At 36.8% G+C, this 12,753-nt stretch overlaps 1 protein-coding gene across 2 annotated transcripts; it reads left to right on the top strand.

Annotated features, from left to right (window-relative positions):
* Positions 1 to 1,260: 1,260 nt before the first annotated feature.
* On the top strand, positions 1,261 to 3,652 carry LOC143542755 (heat stress transcription factor A-4c-like). Of its 2 annotated transcripts, XM_077035275.1 has the most exons (3): positions 1,261 to 1,307; positions 1,433 to 1,699; positions 2,625 to 3,651. In XM_077035275.1, the coding sequence occupies exons 2-3, from the start codon at positions 1,484 to 1,486 to the stop codon at positions 3,450 to 3,452; spliced, it is 1,044 nt and encodes a 347-aa protein (XP_076891390.1). In that variant the 5' UTR covers positions 1,261 to 1,307; positions 1,433 to 1,483; the 3' UTR covers positions 3,453 to 3,651. The 2 variants fall into 2 exon arrangements, with proteins under 2 accessions (XP_076891390.1, XP_076891389.1); XM_077035274.1 differs by having other exon boundaries at positions 1,267 to 1,699; positions 2,625 to 3,652.
* Positions 3,653 to 12,753: the final 9,101 nt, after the last annotated feature.

The raw sequence follows: 12,753 nt of genomic DNA, 5'->3' as shown, positions 1-12,753 counted from the left end.
TGTTTTTTTATTAATGTGTGTTTTTTTTAATAATTTATGAGGTTTTTTAATAATACGTTGTTTGAATATATTTATAAAAAAATAAAAAAAAATTCGCTGGAGCCCCTGCTGGAGCCCCTCCACACCAGGGCCGGGGGCTCCAACACCCCCCTTATCCAGTTTCTCTCTCTGCCACACGTCATAATATTATTGGTTGGAGCCCCCATTAAAGCCCCCATTAAAGCCCCCCACACCCTCAGCCTTAAAAATCCACAACTCGCTACGACGCCATCACCATAATCGATGTCATCATCACCAACTTGCCTGCTAAATACCTTTGGAAATCACACCTATCTCCGCCTCCCAATATCCTTCCCCCATCTTACGATATAGGTCTTTTGCAACGCGTTGCCAGGAAAACAAAATCACCAAACCGAATCTTAAAAGCCCTCCTTGTAAGTTGTAACTAGGGATGTTGGGATGACAATGGACCCGAACCCAATGGAAAAACCTGAAACATTTGGGACGAGTATTGCACGTCCCGTTAGGCTATGAGACAAGTTTGATATTACTTATGAAACTTTTTGCGTATTTGAGACGTGTATGAGATTTGTAATATTGCCGATTTTCTAACATCATAGGCCTGTTTACCCGATTATATACACGAGTAATACGACATGATTTTTGTTCCTTTTATATATTTGGCATTTCTTATTTGCGAAAAGTTGTTAATGACAACTACTTACATAATCCATTAATCACAAAACCTCTTTAATAATTGTTCAACCAATAAGATCAGAGAAATCACAATTTGTGTTAATCATATGCCCTTCAACAAGTTATTGCGAAAAACCAACGAAAACAAGATTCAAACATGATCTCCCCAACAACGTGAAGTCAAACACGCACTACCGATTTAGGGTTGACGAAGTTATAACATTTGGATCATCAACCAAAGTAAACACATCTAACATGTAAAGTCTTGAAAGATTAAGTTAATTTTGTAGTTTAGCCACATTTAAAAGGGTGTTGTTACAAATGTTTGTACATAACTCATAATCACCCAAAAAATCTTCTCGAATCTAGTCAACCGCCCACCGAAGCCCATGCGTCACTCACTAAAATATTAAATACTTTCCACACAAATCTTTAATATAAAAAGCCCACGGTAGTATAAAAATATATACAATATAATACACAAAAGAAAAGATGGTTCATTCTCCAACGTGATTCCTGCATTCCATCAAGTCCTACAGTCCCATAATTGATCAACAACCCAAGTTTAATCAAACACTTGGTGTGCAGACACTTGTTTGGTCTATTTTAAGGTAGTGTTAAGCAGTATGTTTGCTTCTATTTAGTGGGTTTCTTTTGCTTTAAGCTTTCCTAAACTGATTGCTGCTTTTTAACGACTTCGATTTTGGTTTTTATTATAATTTTTTTTTTGTCTCAGGCATTTCATCGAACAGTTGGTGGGTGAAAGATTTGAAATATTATTATTATTATGAGTGACGGTCAAGGTAATGGGAATGGGCTTCCGCCGTTCATTGCGAAAACGTATGAAATGGTCAACGACCCGTTGACCGATCATATAGTGTCGTGGAGTCATAATAACCGGAGCTTTGTGGTTTGGAACCCGCCTGAGTTTTCCGGCGAGTTGCTTCCGAGATACTTTAAACATAATAATTTCTCAAGCTTTATTAGACAACTCAATACATATGTAAGTGCACTTATTATTAATGTCTTATTTGCTTTCAAGGGTTTTAAATTTTAATTTCCTTTTGTTTTAAATTTGGATTTTAATAATTTACGCTATGATTTATTGATCGATAATAACATTATCTAAACGTTTTGGGTTGTTAGGTTGAAATGTTTAATCTAAACATGTTTGGTTGTTAGGTTGAAATGTTTAATCTAAACATGTTTGGATTTTTATTTGTTTATAAAATATGTCTAACTTAACTTGCACACACATAAATTTTATGTAACCGAAATATGACTTGTTTTACCTATTTATTTAAACGTGTCAAAATGGATTGATGGGTGATAATCAAGTTGTAGACACTCTCTTCTTCTTGATGGTGCTTGAAAAATCAAACAAAAAATTGAAACTCAGTTTTTGAGTTTTTAAAAACTGTTATACTTTGTTTTTTTAGTTTTGCTTTTTTAGTTTTGCGTTTGAGCTTAATATGTACAGGAAAAAAGCACAAAAAGATGAATTTGAACCAATAGACCTAATATTTTTTTTGTTAAATAATGATTAACTTCTTATTATACATTTAAGTCTAATTTTTTTTTGCTACAACATTTATTAACGTTTTATAAATTATATAACATTTAAAAAATAATAATTATAACTCATGAATTTGATAACAAACATTCAAATAAAACATTTTTATTTCATACAAAACTGTGTTTTACTGTTGGGTTCGGTTTTTTCTTGTTGTTAGGAATGAGTGGCACCCAGATTCGAAACCAAACATAAATATCAGATTTTGAGAACATTAAACCAAACTATCATTTTTTTTCTTTTAGTTATGTTCGGTTATGTCAATTATTTCGGTTTCATGCACACCAGTATGAAATATTAAAATCAAATTTTTTCTTCATTGTAACCTTATTTTTGTTTAACGGGTTGTAATCAGGGTTTCCGTAAAAACGACCCCGAACAATGGGAATTCGTAAACGAAGACTTCATACGCGGTAAACCACATCTTCTAAGAAACATTCAAAGAAAGAAACCTGTTCACAGTCACTCAATTCACAACCTCCATATCAATGGACCTTCATCATCTTTGCCGTTATCCGAACCCGAAAGAGTCCAATACCGAACTAAAAGTTACCGTCTACGTTACGAGAAAAACGCCCTATCATTAACCCTCCAAACACACCAACAAGAACAACAAGACATTGAGCGGGCTGCACATGAGGTTACTGAGCGTTTAAAAATCGTTTGGGCCCACCAAAAAGACATCTTACGCGGGTTTGAAATTTTTTTCGATAAACCATCGAGTGACCGAAAGAGACGGTTTTTAGCTCAAATTAATGATCAAGTAAACGGTTTCGATGTTTTGGATGCCCCGATTGGTGGAGCGTTAACTTTAGACGCGGTTTTGGCGTTGGAGTTGGTTGAGCGGTTGGAGTCGTCGGTTACGTTTTGGGAGGATCTAATAACCGAGTTTCGTGAAAAGTTAGATTACGAGTCGGGATTAAACGTTGAGATGGGGTACAAAGAATGCGAGGTTGTTACGAATTCGGTTAGTATGGACGAAGAAGAACGGGAAAGTGGGGACCACGAGACCGCGCGTGCGAGTGGGAACGATGGGTTTTGGGAACAGTTTATGACCGAGAATCCGGGTGGTTCAACGAGTGAGGAACCGAGTGGTTCGGTGATGGATAATGATGGGTATGATCAATATAGGAGGTTTTGGTGGAATACGAGTTCATTCAATAGCGTTGCCGAAAGAACCTGAAATCTTGATGTTTGATAGACATTTAGTTTGTTGTTAGTTTCGGTCGTGTTAGAAATTAAGTATTCATAAGTACGAGTCTATAGAACAGATCATGTTCAAGTAAGGTCGTATTTGTGTGCATGTGAATATTATGGAGTTAGACTTCATATTATTTATTGTTTTATTAATTTTTAATGTTTTATTTTAATATTTTTGTGATTTTGGCAGTTGAGTTTTGATGTATTGAAGCTCATCCAAATTGAATTTTGGAAATTGTAGGTCAACCTCATTGAATTATTTAATTTAGAATGTTAAATAAATGATATATAGTATGATAGTACAATATAAAGCATGTTATTATAATAATGAATACACAAGTTGCACAACAAATAAAGAAAACATATCAGCACAACAACTAAGAAGTCAAATTTAAGTTGATACGTCAATACATGCTTACGAAGATTAGATACGAAATAGATAAGATTTTCTATATACTAACTTATATTATGTGAAAATGCTGTAGTGTTATAAGGCTTGGTCAAATAAAAAAGCGTATGCATTGTGTTCTAAGTATTTCTATAACAGTAAATATATTCACTATAATATCACATTAAGAAATTTATACATTTCTTTAAAAGTCACATAAGGCACACATATAAAATGACTAGACGGGTGCCCGCGCGATGCAGCGGGTGTTTGAACCTGTTAATCACGTACAAATATAAGTGTTTATGGTTCGGTTAAAACCTTAAAATCGTTTAAATCGGTCATTGGTTTGACTTCTTTTTTCTTTTTCTTTTTCTTTTTCTTTTTTACTTTCGGTTTGTTGATCGGTTTCAAAATTTTCAAAACATAGTGAACGGTTGGTTCGTGGTTTATATCGGCAACCGGCCATATGAAACCAGAAAAGACTGTAAATTAACCTAATTGCAATATGATTCATTTTGTAATCTTTGTTGTTATTATTTCACGTCCTAGATCTTCCATTAATATTTACCATTTATGTGGCTAAAATTATTATTTTTTATTTATGATCATCTCAAGTATCATATTATGTTGGTTTTAATTAAAATTGACGGTACATTTAAATTATTAATTATTTTAAACTAAATATATTATTAAAGTTTAAAATGTGAAATCAATCTGGAACCAGGCCGTTAGTAACGATTCGGTTTCAACTTTCAATGGTTGAGTTTGGTTTTGGACAACAACAAATCAGTATTAACGGTTGGACTCACAAGTTTAACTTAAAAACCATAAAAATCGACACTGAACACCCCTACGTAAAATATTAATTTATTTAAAATGAAAAAAAAATTACAACAATATCATATCCAAATTAAAGAGAATAAAATGCTCGTTTTTATGGTGCAATTTGTTTATAAAAATATTAACGTATGAAAAGGCTTTGGATAGTGAGTTGTTTTTATAATAAGTCAAGTCAAGAATCATAATCGAACTGGGGGAGCTTGCCAGGATGGCTTGGTAAGCAAGCAAGCAGTTATGCAGGCGCCAACTCCCAGTTCTTTCTCTTCTTTCTTTTTTCTCATCAAAAGAAGAGTGCTGGAAGAAAAGAGACCCGGTCTTTCGTTCGCAACAAGGTAGCCATAGGGAGAACCTGTGGCTGGATTGAATCCTATGCCCTCAAGTTCTTCAAGTTCGGATTCATGGATAAGCCTTCAGCTAAGAGAAGGAGAAATGCTATAAGTCAAAGTCAACTTCGTTCACCACTACGTTCTTTCAGAACTGCTCCGTGGGCTTCCTTGAAATAAGATGTGGAATAGCGTAAGCTAACAAGTAATCGAGTGAATCTTGCGTAAGTGAACAGAATGTTGTTGGCATGTTCGAGCTAAGCAAGTAAACTACTTCTCTTCGTTGCGTAGGCGAAGGAGTAAAAGCTACTCGACTGTAATGTAAGGGGAGGACCTACAACGAGTTGCGGTTGCTTCGCAAGCCTATAATAAAGTGTAGCGTTATCGTCGTTGTGGCGCTTGCCGTAGTGGTTGTTGCTAGTAGTTAGGACCACTACGAGTTGTCGTTACCATAGTAGGTTGTTAGGATCACACCACTCGTCGTTATAGCACCAGTCCTTTTTGTTCGGCGTTAGGGGGCCCCACGAGTCGTCGCTAGCGTCATCGGTTGTTTTGAACACAGATCGGTCACACTACTGGTTGTTTGGAACGCTAAGGCCGAAAGGCAGGCGGTCGGGAACACTAAAGGCGCCAGTTGGCGAAGTGGCGTTAAGCATCCCTAGCGGTACGAAAAGAGAGGTCGTGATGATATCATCTACGTCCGTACCGCTCCTCGTGGAGTAGATCCCGCATCCAACCAAGTCTTTGAACAGGGAACGGGAGAATTCCCACTCCCGCTGGCAGGCCAGCCGGGCCGTGAGCACGGTGGGGACGGGCTTCCTAAAAAGCCAGCCCGGGCCTAGTCGTTTAAAAATCATGGGTGGGAAGTTAATTTACAAGTTAAATTAAAAACATAATATGGTTAAATATTAAAGACCAAACTTGTAAGTTGAATGAATTGTGTTTAAAAGATATGTTTACCCTTATTAACACATGTACCTCATGATTTAAGTGTTGTAAATTACTTAAAAATGGGTATCTTAATTTGCCCTTATTTGATGTATTATATATAGTATAAATAGATTACAATTATTATCAGGAAAAATCTCATAAAATAATAACAAATTATAAAACATTTTAAAATAGGTCATTCATGTATTATTTGACCAAATTGAGTCACTAAAATTTTAAATCAAGATATTATCGGAATTTTTATGTCAAGAATTAAACAAGTGAGAAGATGTTGGGGTTAGTATTTTCAGTATACATAATTAAATTTTAAAAAAATTATAAGAACATGTTAAGTATCTTGAAAAATATAAAATACCTAAAATCTACGTATCGGATCACATCAGCATAAAAAAAAGGAAAAAAAACGGTTTTCTTAATTGAAAAAAATAAGAAAATTGCTATAAAATACATGTTAAAATCTATAATTTAAATAAAATAAGAAAGTTGCGTGACTTGATATAAAAACTTCTAAAACTTAAATGACCTAATTATAACAATTTAAAAACTTAGTTCTATTAGGCTATGCGTAGTGAAGGGGCTACAAATTGGGCGAATTGCGACACGTGACGCTCAGTCAGCAAAGAGTAGCAATATGTTTTTGTGGTGTAATGGTGCTGTAGGCTAATATATATATATATATATATATATATATATATATATATATATATATATATACAAATATATAAGGGAGAGTTATCCTAAAAACAAGTAGTTTCCTAGGAAGACTAAGAATAAATCATAGCCATTAGATCATATCAATCAATGGTTGAGATTTAAAATTACAAAAAATCGTCATAGTTTCCTAGAAATACTCTTTCAGCATTATAACCGACATAGTTTCCTAGAATTATTCTTTCACCATAGTTTTTAATGCCAAATGTCAAAATTCTATTGGTTCTTACCATTCCTAGGAAACTTCTTTTTATTTGAACCCTTTTCCATATATATATATATATATATATATATATAGGGGTGGGTTACTGTATAATAATCAGTTAACGTACATTAGGTACGCGACTTCCTACACCACCGATTCTAATTGAAATTAAAACTGCTTAGTGGCATAATTGTAATTAACCTAAAAATACTTAACGCATACCCATCAAAATCCACCATCGCGACCATCGTCTACTGTCATGAGTACCACCATCGTCCGTCACCACCATCGATCGTTGGTCACAGTTCAGTTAAGCAATTTCCAATTGAAATTGAAATTGAAATTGTTGATGAGCTTAATTGATCAATTAACCTTGAAATTGATCCAATTAATCATCAATTTGAAGCTTTCGTCGATCAATTTTGAGTTTTGAGTTCTGGGTTTTGACATTGAACGTATTAACATTAAGTTTATACGATCTGTATATACATTCTGTTTAAACATATTATACGTTCTGTTTAAACGTTCAGAACATAATCAATTAAACTTTAAAAGTTCAGTACAAAAAGTTTATACGTTCTGTTTATACGTTTTTAAATAATGTTGTTTATAAGTTCAGTACAAATATTATGTTTAAACGTTCTGAAACAAAACGGAATACCTTTAAACGTTCTGACCAAAAAAGAACATCTTTAAACGTTCTAATACATTTAAAGAAGATTTGGGTGTTCAAAAAAGTATTGAAATTCTGATAAAGTTTAGAAGTTCTGTGTGTTCAAACTGGTAAAGTTTAAAAGTTTTAAGAAGTTCTGGGTGTTCAAAACTGATAAAGTTTAGAAATTCTAAGAAGTTCTGGGTGTTCAGAACTTCTAAAACTAACAAAAAAAAATTAAACACCTGTAAACATGAAATTAAACATTGAAATCACTTCATATAATCTCATAATCATCAAGCAATCGTCAATCGACCGTTAATTTGATCATTGATTCGATCATATGAACAAAAAATGGAATGTCTGCAATTGGGTTTACTCAAAACTCAAAATTGATTAATTGAAACTTCAAATTGATGATTAATTGGACCAATTTCAAAGTTTAATTGATCAATTAGTTCAAAAATTTCAATTTTAATTGGTCAATTTTATCAACTGACCTGTGAAAAAGGCGTGACTAGAAAGATTGTGTTCACGACGGTACCGTCAACTGTCGCGACGGTAGATGCAATCATTGGACGGTGACGTTGAAGGCGTACGGAATCGATGGAGCAGTGGAGCAGAAGATCAGAAACAGTCGCGTGTTTTTTGAAAATCGATGGTGAAGAAACTCGTGTAGCTATTGTATGATAAGGGATTATTGTATTTGATCCTTTATATATATATATATACATATCTATAATATATATAAACGAAGATACAAAAATCCTACGTGTCGCGATGTGGTCGCTCCCCCTTTTTTTGGAGTCACCAGATTTGCTTGATTTTTAAATGGAGGCTTCTCATGCATTTGACCCGAATTCGTGGGCATGGATCTTACCAAACCCAGATATTGCTTAAACGGGTTATAACATCTCATTAAATAAAAAATTATTCTCACCAAATTATTGATGTAAAATTCCTATAAAATAGGATATAATAAAAATTAATATCTTATTTATTTTAAGAAAGATATATATACATTATTTAAATTAAAAAACCATTTTATAGTAAAAAAATAAACGGGTCTTGGGTCTTATCAAACAATCAATCAATCAATCAATCATGCCCAGTAAAATCCCACCGACAGCAAAGCTATAAGTAGGGTCTGGGTAGGGTGGGATGTAGGCACACCGTACCTCTATCCAAAGGAATAAAGAGGTGGCTTCCAGAGAGACCCTCGGCTCTAAGTACATGTGTATGAAGCAAAAAAAGGAAATCAAAGTTTAACAGTTATATAAAAACTACTACTAATTATAATAATATTAATAATAAGATCACAGTTTAACAGCTATATAAAAGCTAATAATAATTATAATAATAATAACAATAATAATATATGTAAGGGAAATACCATTATGGTATGTGACCTAAATAAGTTAAGTCTAAGCCCTAAGGTATTCAAATCTCTCTAAAAATCCTTAACTTTAATTCTACTTCTCTACGAATTCCTATCCTCAACCATGTCCTCGGAGAGGTTTAGGTCTATCAAATCATGCCTAATCCTCTCATCCCAAGTCAATTTCGGTCGTCCTCTACCCATCCTCCCCTCTATAGTAATGTTTTCTACGGATCTAACAGGATTCGTCATCTGTCTTCTCTTTACATGTCCAAACCATCTCAATCTCCACTCTCTTATCTTGTCTGATATGTTCGCCACCCCTAATCTCTCGCGAAACACACCGTTTCTTATTCGGTCTAGCCTTGTGTGCCCACACATCCAACGTAGCATTCTCGTTTCTGCTACCTCCATCTTCCGCACTTGTGCCTTCTTGATGGCCCAACAATCTGTTCCATATAGCATTGCAGGTCTAACTGCCACCCTATAGAATTTTCCCTTTAGTTTAGTCGGGAAACTCTTGTCGCACAATATACCTGTGGCTGCTTTTCATCTACACCATCCTACCTGAACTCGGTGGGTGACATCACTGTCTAATTCCCCATCGCTCTGTACAAATGATCCTAAATACTTGAACTTCGTTACCTGCGGGACCACCTGCCCTTCAATTGTGATCTGTGCGTCTTCATTGTCGTTTATCCCACCAAAATCACAGTGGAGGTACTCCGTCTTAGATCGGCTAATCTTTAAACCTTTTGTCTCTAAGGTTGTTCGCCACTCCTCAAGCCTCATGTTTAGATCTTGTTTTTTCTCAGCAAGTAACACAATATCGTCTGCGAACATCATGCACCACGGGAGAGTCCCCTGAATCGACTTTGACAACTCATCCAAGACTACTGCAAAAAGAAACGGGTTCAACGCTGACCCCTGGTGAAGACCTACCTCTACAAGAAAGAAATCAGTATCCCCCACTGGCGCACGGACACTTGTTTCACTCCTGGTATACATATCCATAATTATCTCTATGTATTTCCTGGGCACTCTTCTACCCTCCAAGCACTCCCAGAGCACCTGTCGTGGCACACTGTCGTAGGCCTTTTCTAGGTCAATAAACACCATATGTAGATCACGCTTCTTCTCCATATACTTTTCCATTAATCTTCTTATAAGGTGTATTGCCTCTGTGGTGGAACGCCCCGGCATGAAGCCAAATTGGTTGACCGTAACCTGAGTTTCTCGTCTAAGTCTAACCTCAATCACTCCTTCCCATAGCTTCATAGTATGACTTAGTAGTTTGATTCCTCGGTAGTTACCACAACATTGGGCGTCTCCTTTGTTCTTATAGATAGGAACTACAACGCTGCTCCTCCACTGGTCTGGCATCTTACCTGATTTGAGAATACTATTGAACAGAGTAGTTAACCACATGACTCCTTCCTCCCCCAGACACTTCCACACCTCGATGGGTATGTTGTCTGGGCCAACCGCCTTAGACCTTCCCATCCTCCTAAGTGCATCCTTCACCTCTTCTCGTGTGATCCGTCGGCAGTAGCAGTTATTCGATTGTTGTCGTTGAAAGTTTGTGTTGTCATGTTCTTCTTGGTAAGCTCTCCCATTGTTAAAAAGATTGTGGAAGTAGGTTTGCCATCTTAGCTTGATGTCCTGCTCCTTGACCAGTACATGCCCATCTGTATCCTTTATGAACTTCACCGGTCCTAGATCTTGCCTTCTACGCTCCCTGGCTTTGGCAATCTTAAACATAGCATGTTCCCCCTCTTTTGTTTCTAGACTTTCATACATCCGTTTAAAGGCCGCCTTCTTTGCTTCCGTCACTGCCTTCTTCGCCTCTATCTTGGCCGTTTTGTAGTTGTCCCTCAATTCCACTCGCTCCTCCTCATTCGTGCACCTCATTAGCTCCCTAAAACATCCTTGTTTGTCCCTTATCTTGTCTTGCACTGCGTCATTCCACCACCAAGACTCCTTATGCCCACTTGTCTTTCCTGTTGTGACCCCGAGAGTCTCCTTTGCTACTTGGATGATCTTTGTCTCCATAGCTTCCCATATATGCGTTGAGTCCCCATTTAGTCGAGCCCGCGTATGCAGTATGAGTTTATCCTTAAACAGTAGGAGATTTTCGTCCTTCAAATTTCCCCATCGAATTCTCGGTGTACCTTTCTTCTCTCGAACAGTCAGCTTATTTCTGAAGGCTATATCTGTCACTAGTAGTAGATGTTGAGTCACAACTGCCTCCCCAGGTATGACTTTGCAGTCCTTCCACCAACGTCGGTCTCCTTGCCTCATCAAAAGGTAGTCAATTTGCGTGTGGCGTCCGCCACTGCTAAAAGTGATTAAATGAGAATCTTGTTTCCTAAAATAAGAATTTATAATACCTAGGTCATGTGCCACCGCAAACTCTAGAAGATCTGTTCCGGTCTCATTCCTATCACCAAAACCAAAACCCCCATGTACGGCTTGAAAACCATTGTTAGCCTTACCAATGTGTCCATTAAAATCACCTCCTATGCAAATCCTCTCCCCCCTAGGTATGCCCCCTACCACTGCGTCTAGGCAATCCCAAAATTCTCTCTTTTCCTGATCCCCTAGGCCTACATGCGGCGCGTAGGCATAGACTACTGCCACTACTTCCTCTCCTAGTACTAATTTCAACACCATAATCCTGTCATTATGTCTTATCACCTCCACCACACTAGTGTGTATTTCCTTAGCCACTAGAAACCCCACTCCATTCCTAGCTCCATCAGACCCCGATTACCACAACTTATACCCATTACACTCATCCCCTCTATGTCCTTTCCACTTAGTCTCCTGGAGGCATGCTATCTGAACCCTACGTCTTTTAAGCACATCTACCAATTCTAGAAACTTACCATTTAATGTTCCTACATTCCAAGAAGCCAAACGCAATATACGCTCCCCATCTTTACTCTTTCCTACACCCCTCGTTTCAGGACATGGTCTCAAGTAATAGTCATGGTTCCTACGCTCTATGGTTGCAACTAATCACACAAACACACGCAATAGAACACCAAATCAATAATAATAATAATAATAATAATAATAATAGTAACAAAAACTAATAATAATAATAATAATAATAATAATAATAATAATAATAATAATAATAATAATAATAGTGTGTAGCAATAACAATAATAGTCAAGAGATCTTAAAATGAAAATAAACTCCAAAGATCCGGATCACGTATGTTCTAATGATAATAATAATAATAAAACTAATAATAATAATAATAGTGAGAAAGGAACGAGTATACCGTGAAGATGATGAAGGCAGATACAGCTCAACGGCAGCCAGGTTACAAGAAGCTCACTCTTTTGCTTCAGCGTCGTGGCGGCAGCTTGTGTTAATGCGGAATAAGAAGAGCAGCCAGCAGCTTGCGAAAGGCCGGCAGCGTGAGAACGGTGTGTTGAATAAGCAGAGCAGCCAGCAGCGTCGTGTGGTAAAAATAGAAGATGATGCAGCGGTGGACGTAAGTGCAGCAGATACCTACGGTGGTTGGCGGCGGAGCTCCGGCTCAAATCACCTCGGTAACGAGTATTAGCCTTACGAATCGAAGATCTGGAACCAACGGCTGTGCTATTCGCCCGGGGAACAACAATTTGTGCCTGGCCAACTTTGTACGTCGCCGTAAAAAATGTATCGCTTCGGTACACTCTAGATCTCCGCCCAAAATTTTGGTGTAGTTTGCCGGAAATCTCAAGATCTAAGGCTAAAAACAGAGGGATAGAGTTTGGGTATACGGTTCCGTAAAGAGATCTTGTATTTTGTGGCTGCTCAGGTTAGGTCCGGCGCCT

Source organism: Bidens hawaiensis, unplaced genomic scaffold, assembly GCF_021521415.1.
Source record: "Bidens hawaiensis isolate Kalapana, Puna unplaced genomic scaffold, B.hawaiensis_p1.1 tig00012956_1, whole genome shotgun sequence".
Classification (NCBI taxonomy): Eukaryota; Viridiplantae; Streptophyta; class Magnoliopsida; order Asterales; family Asteraceae; genus Bidens; species Bidens hawaiensis.
This window is presented reverse-complemented; position numbering and strand designations above follow the sequence as displayed.

Bases quoted from the DNA above. Each gene is read 5' to 3' on its own strand.
- LOC143542755 (XM_077035274.1), top strand. From the start codon at position 1,484: ATGAGTGACGGTCAAGGTAATGGGAATGGGCTTCCGCCGTTCATTGCG. The intron at 1,700-2,624 runs GTAAGTGCACTT...GGTTGTAATCAG, and splicing joins TTAGACAACTCAATACATAT to GGTTTCCGTAAAAACGACCC.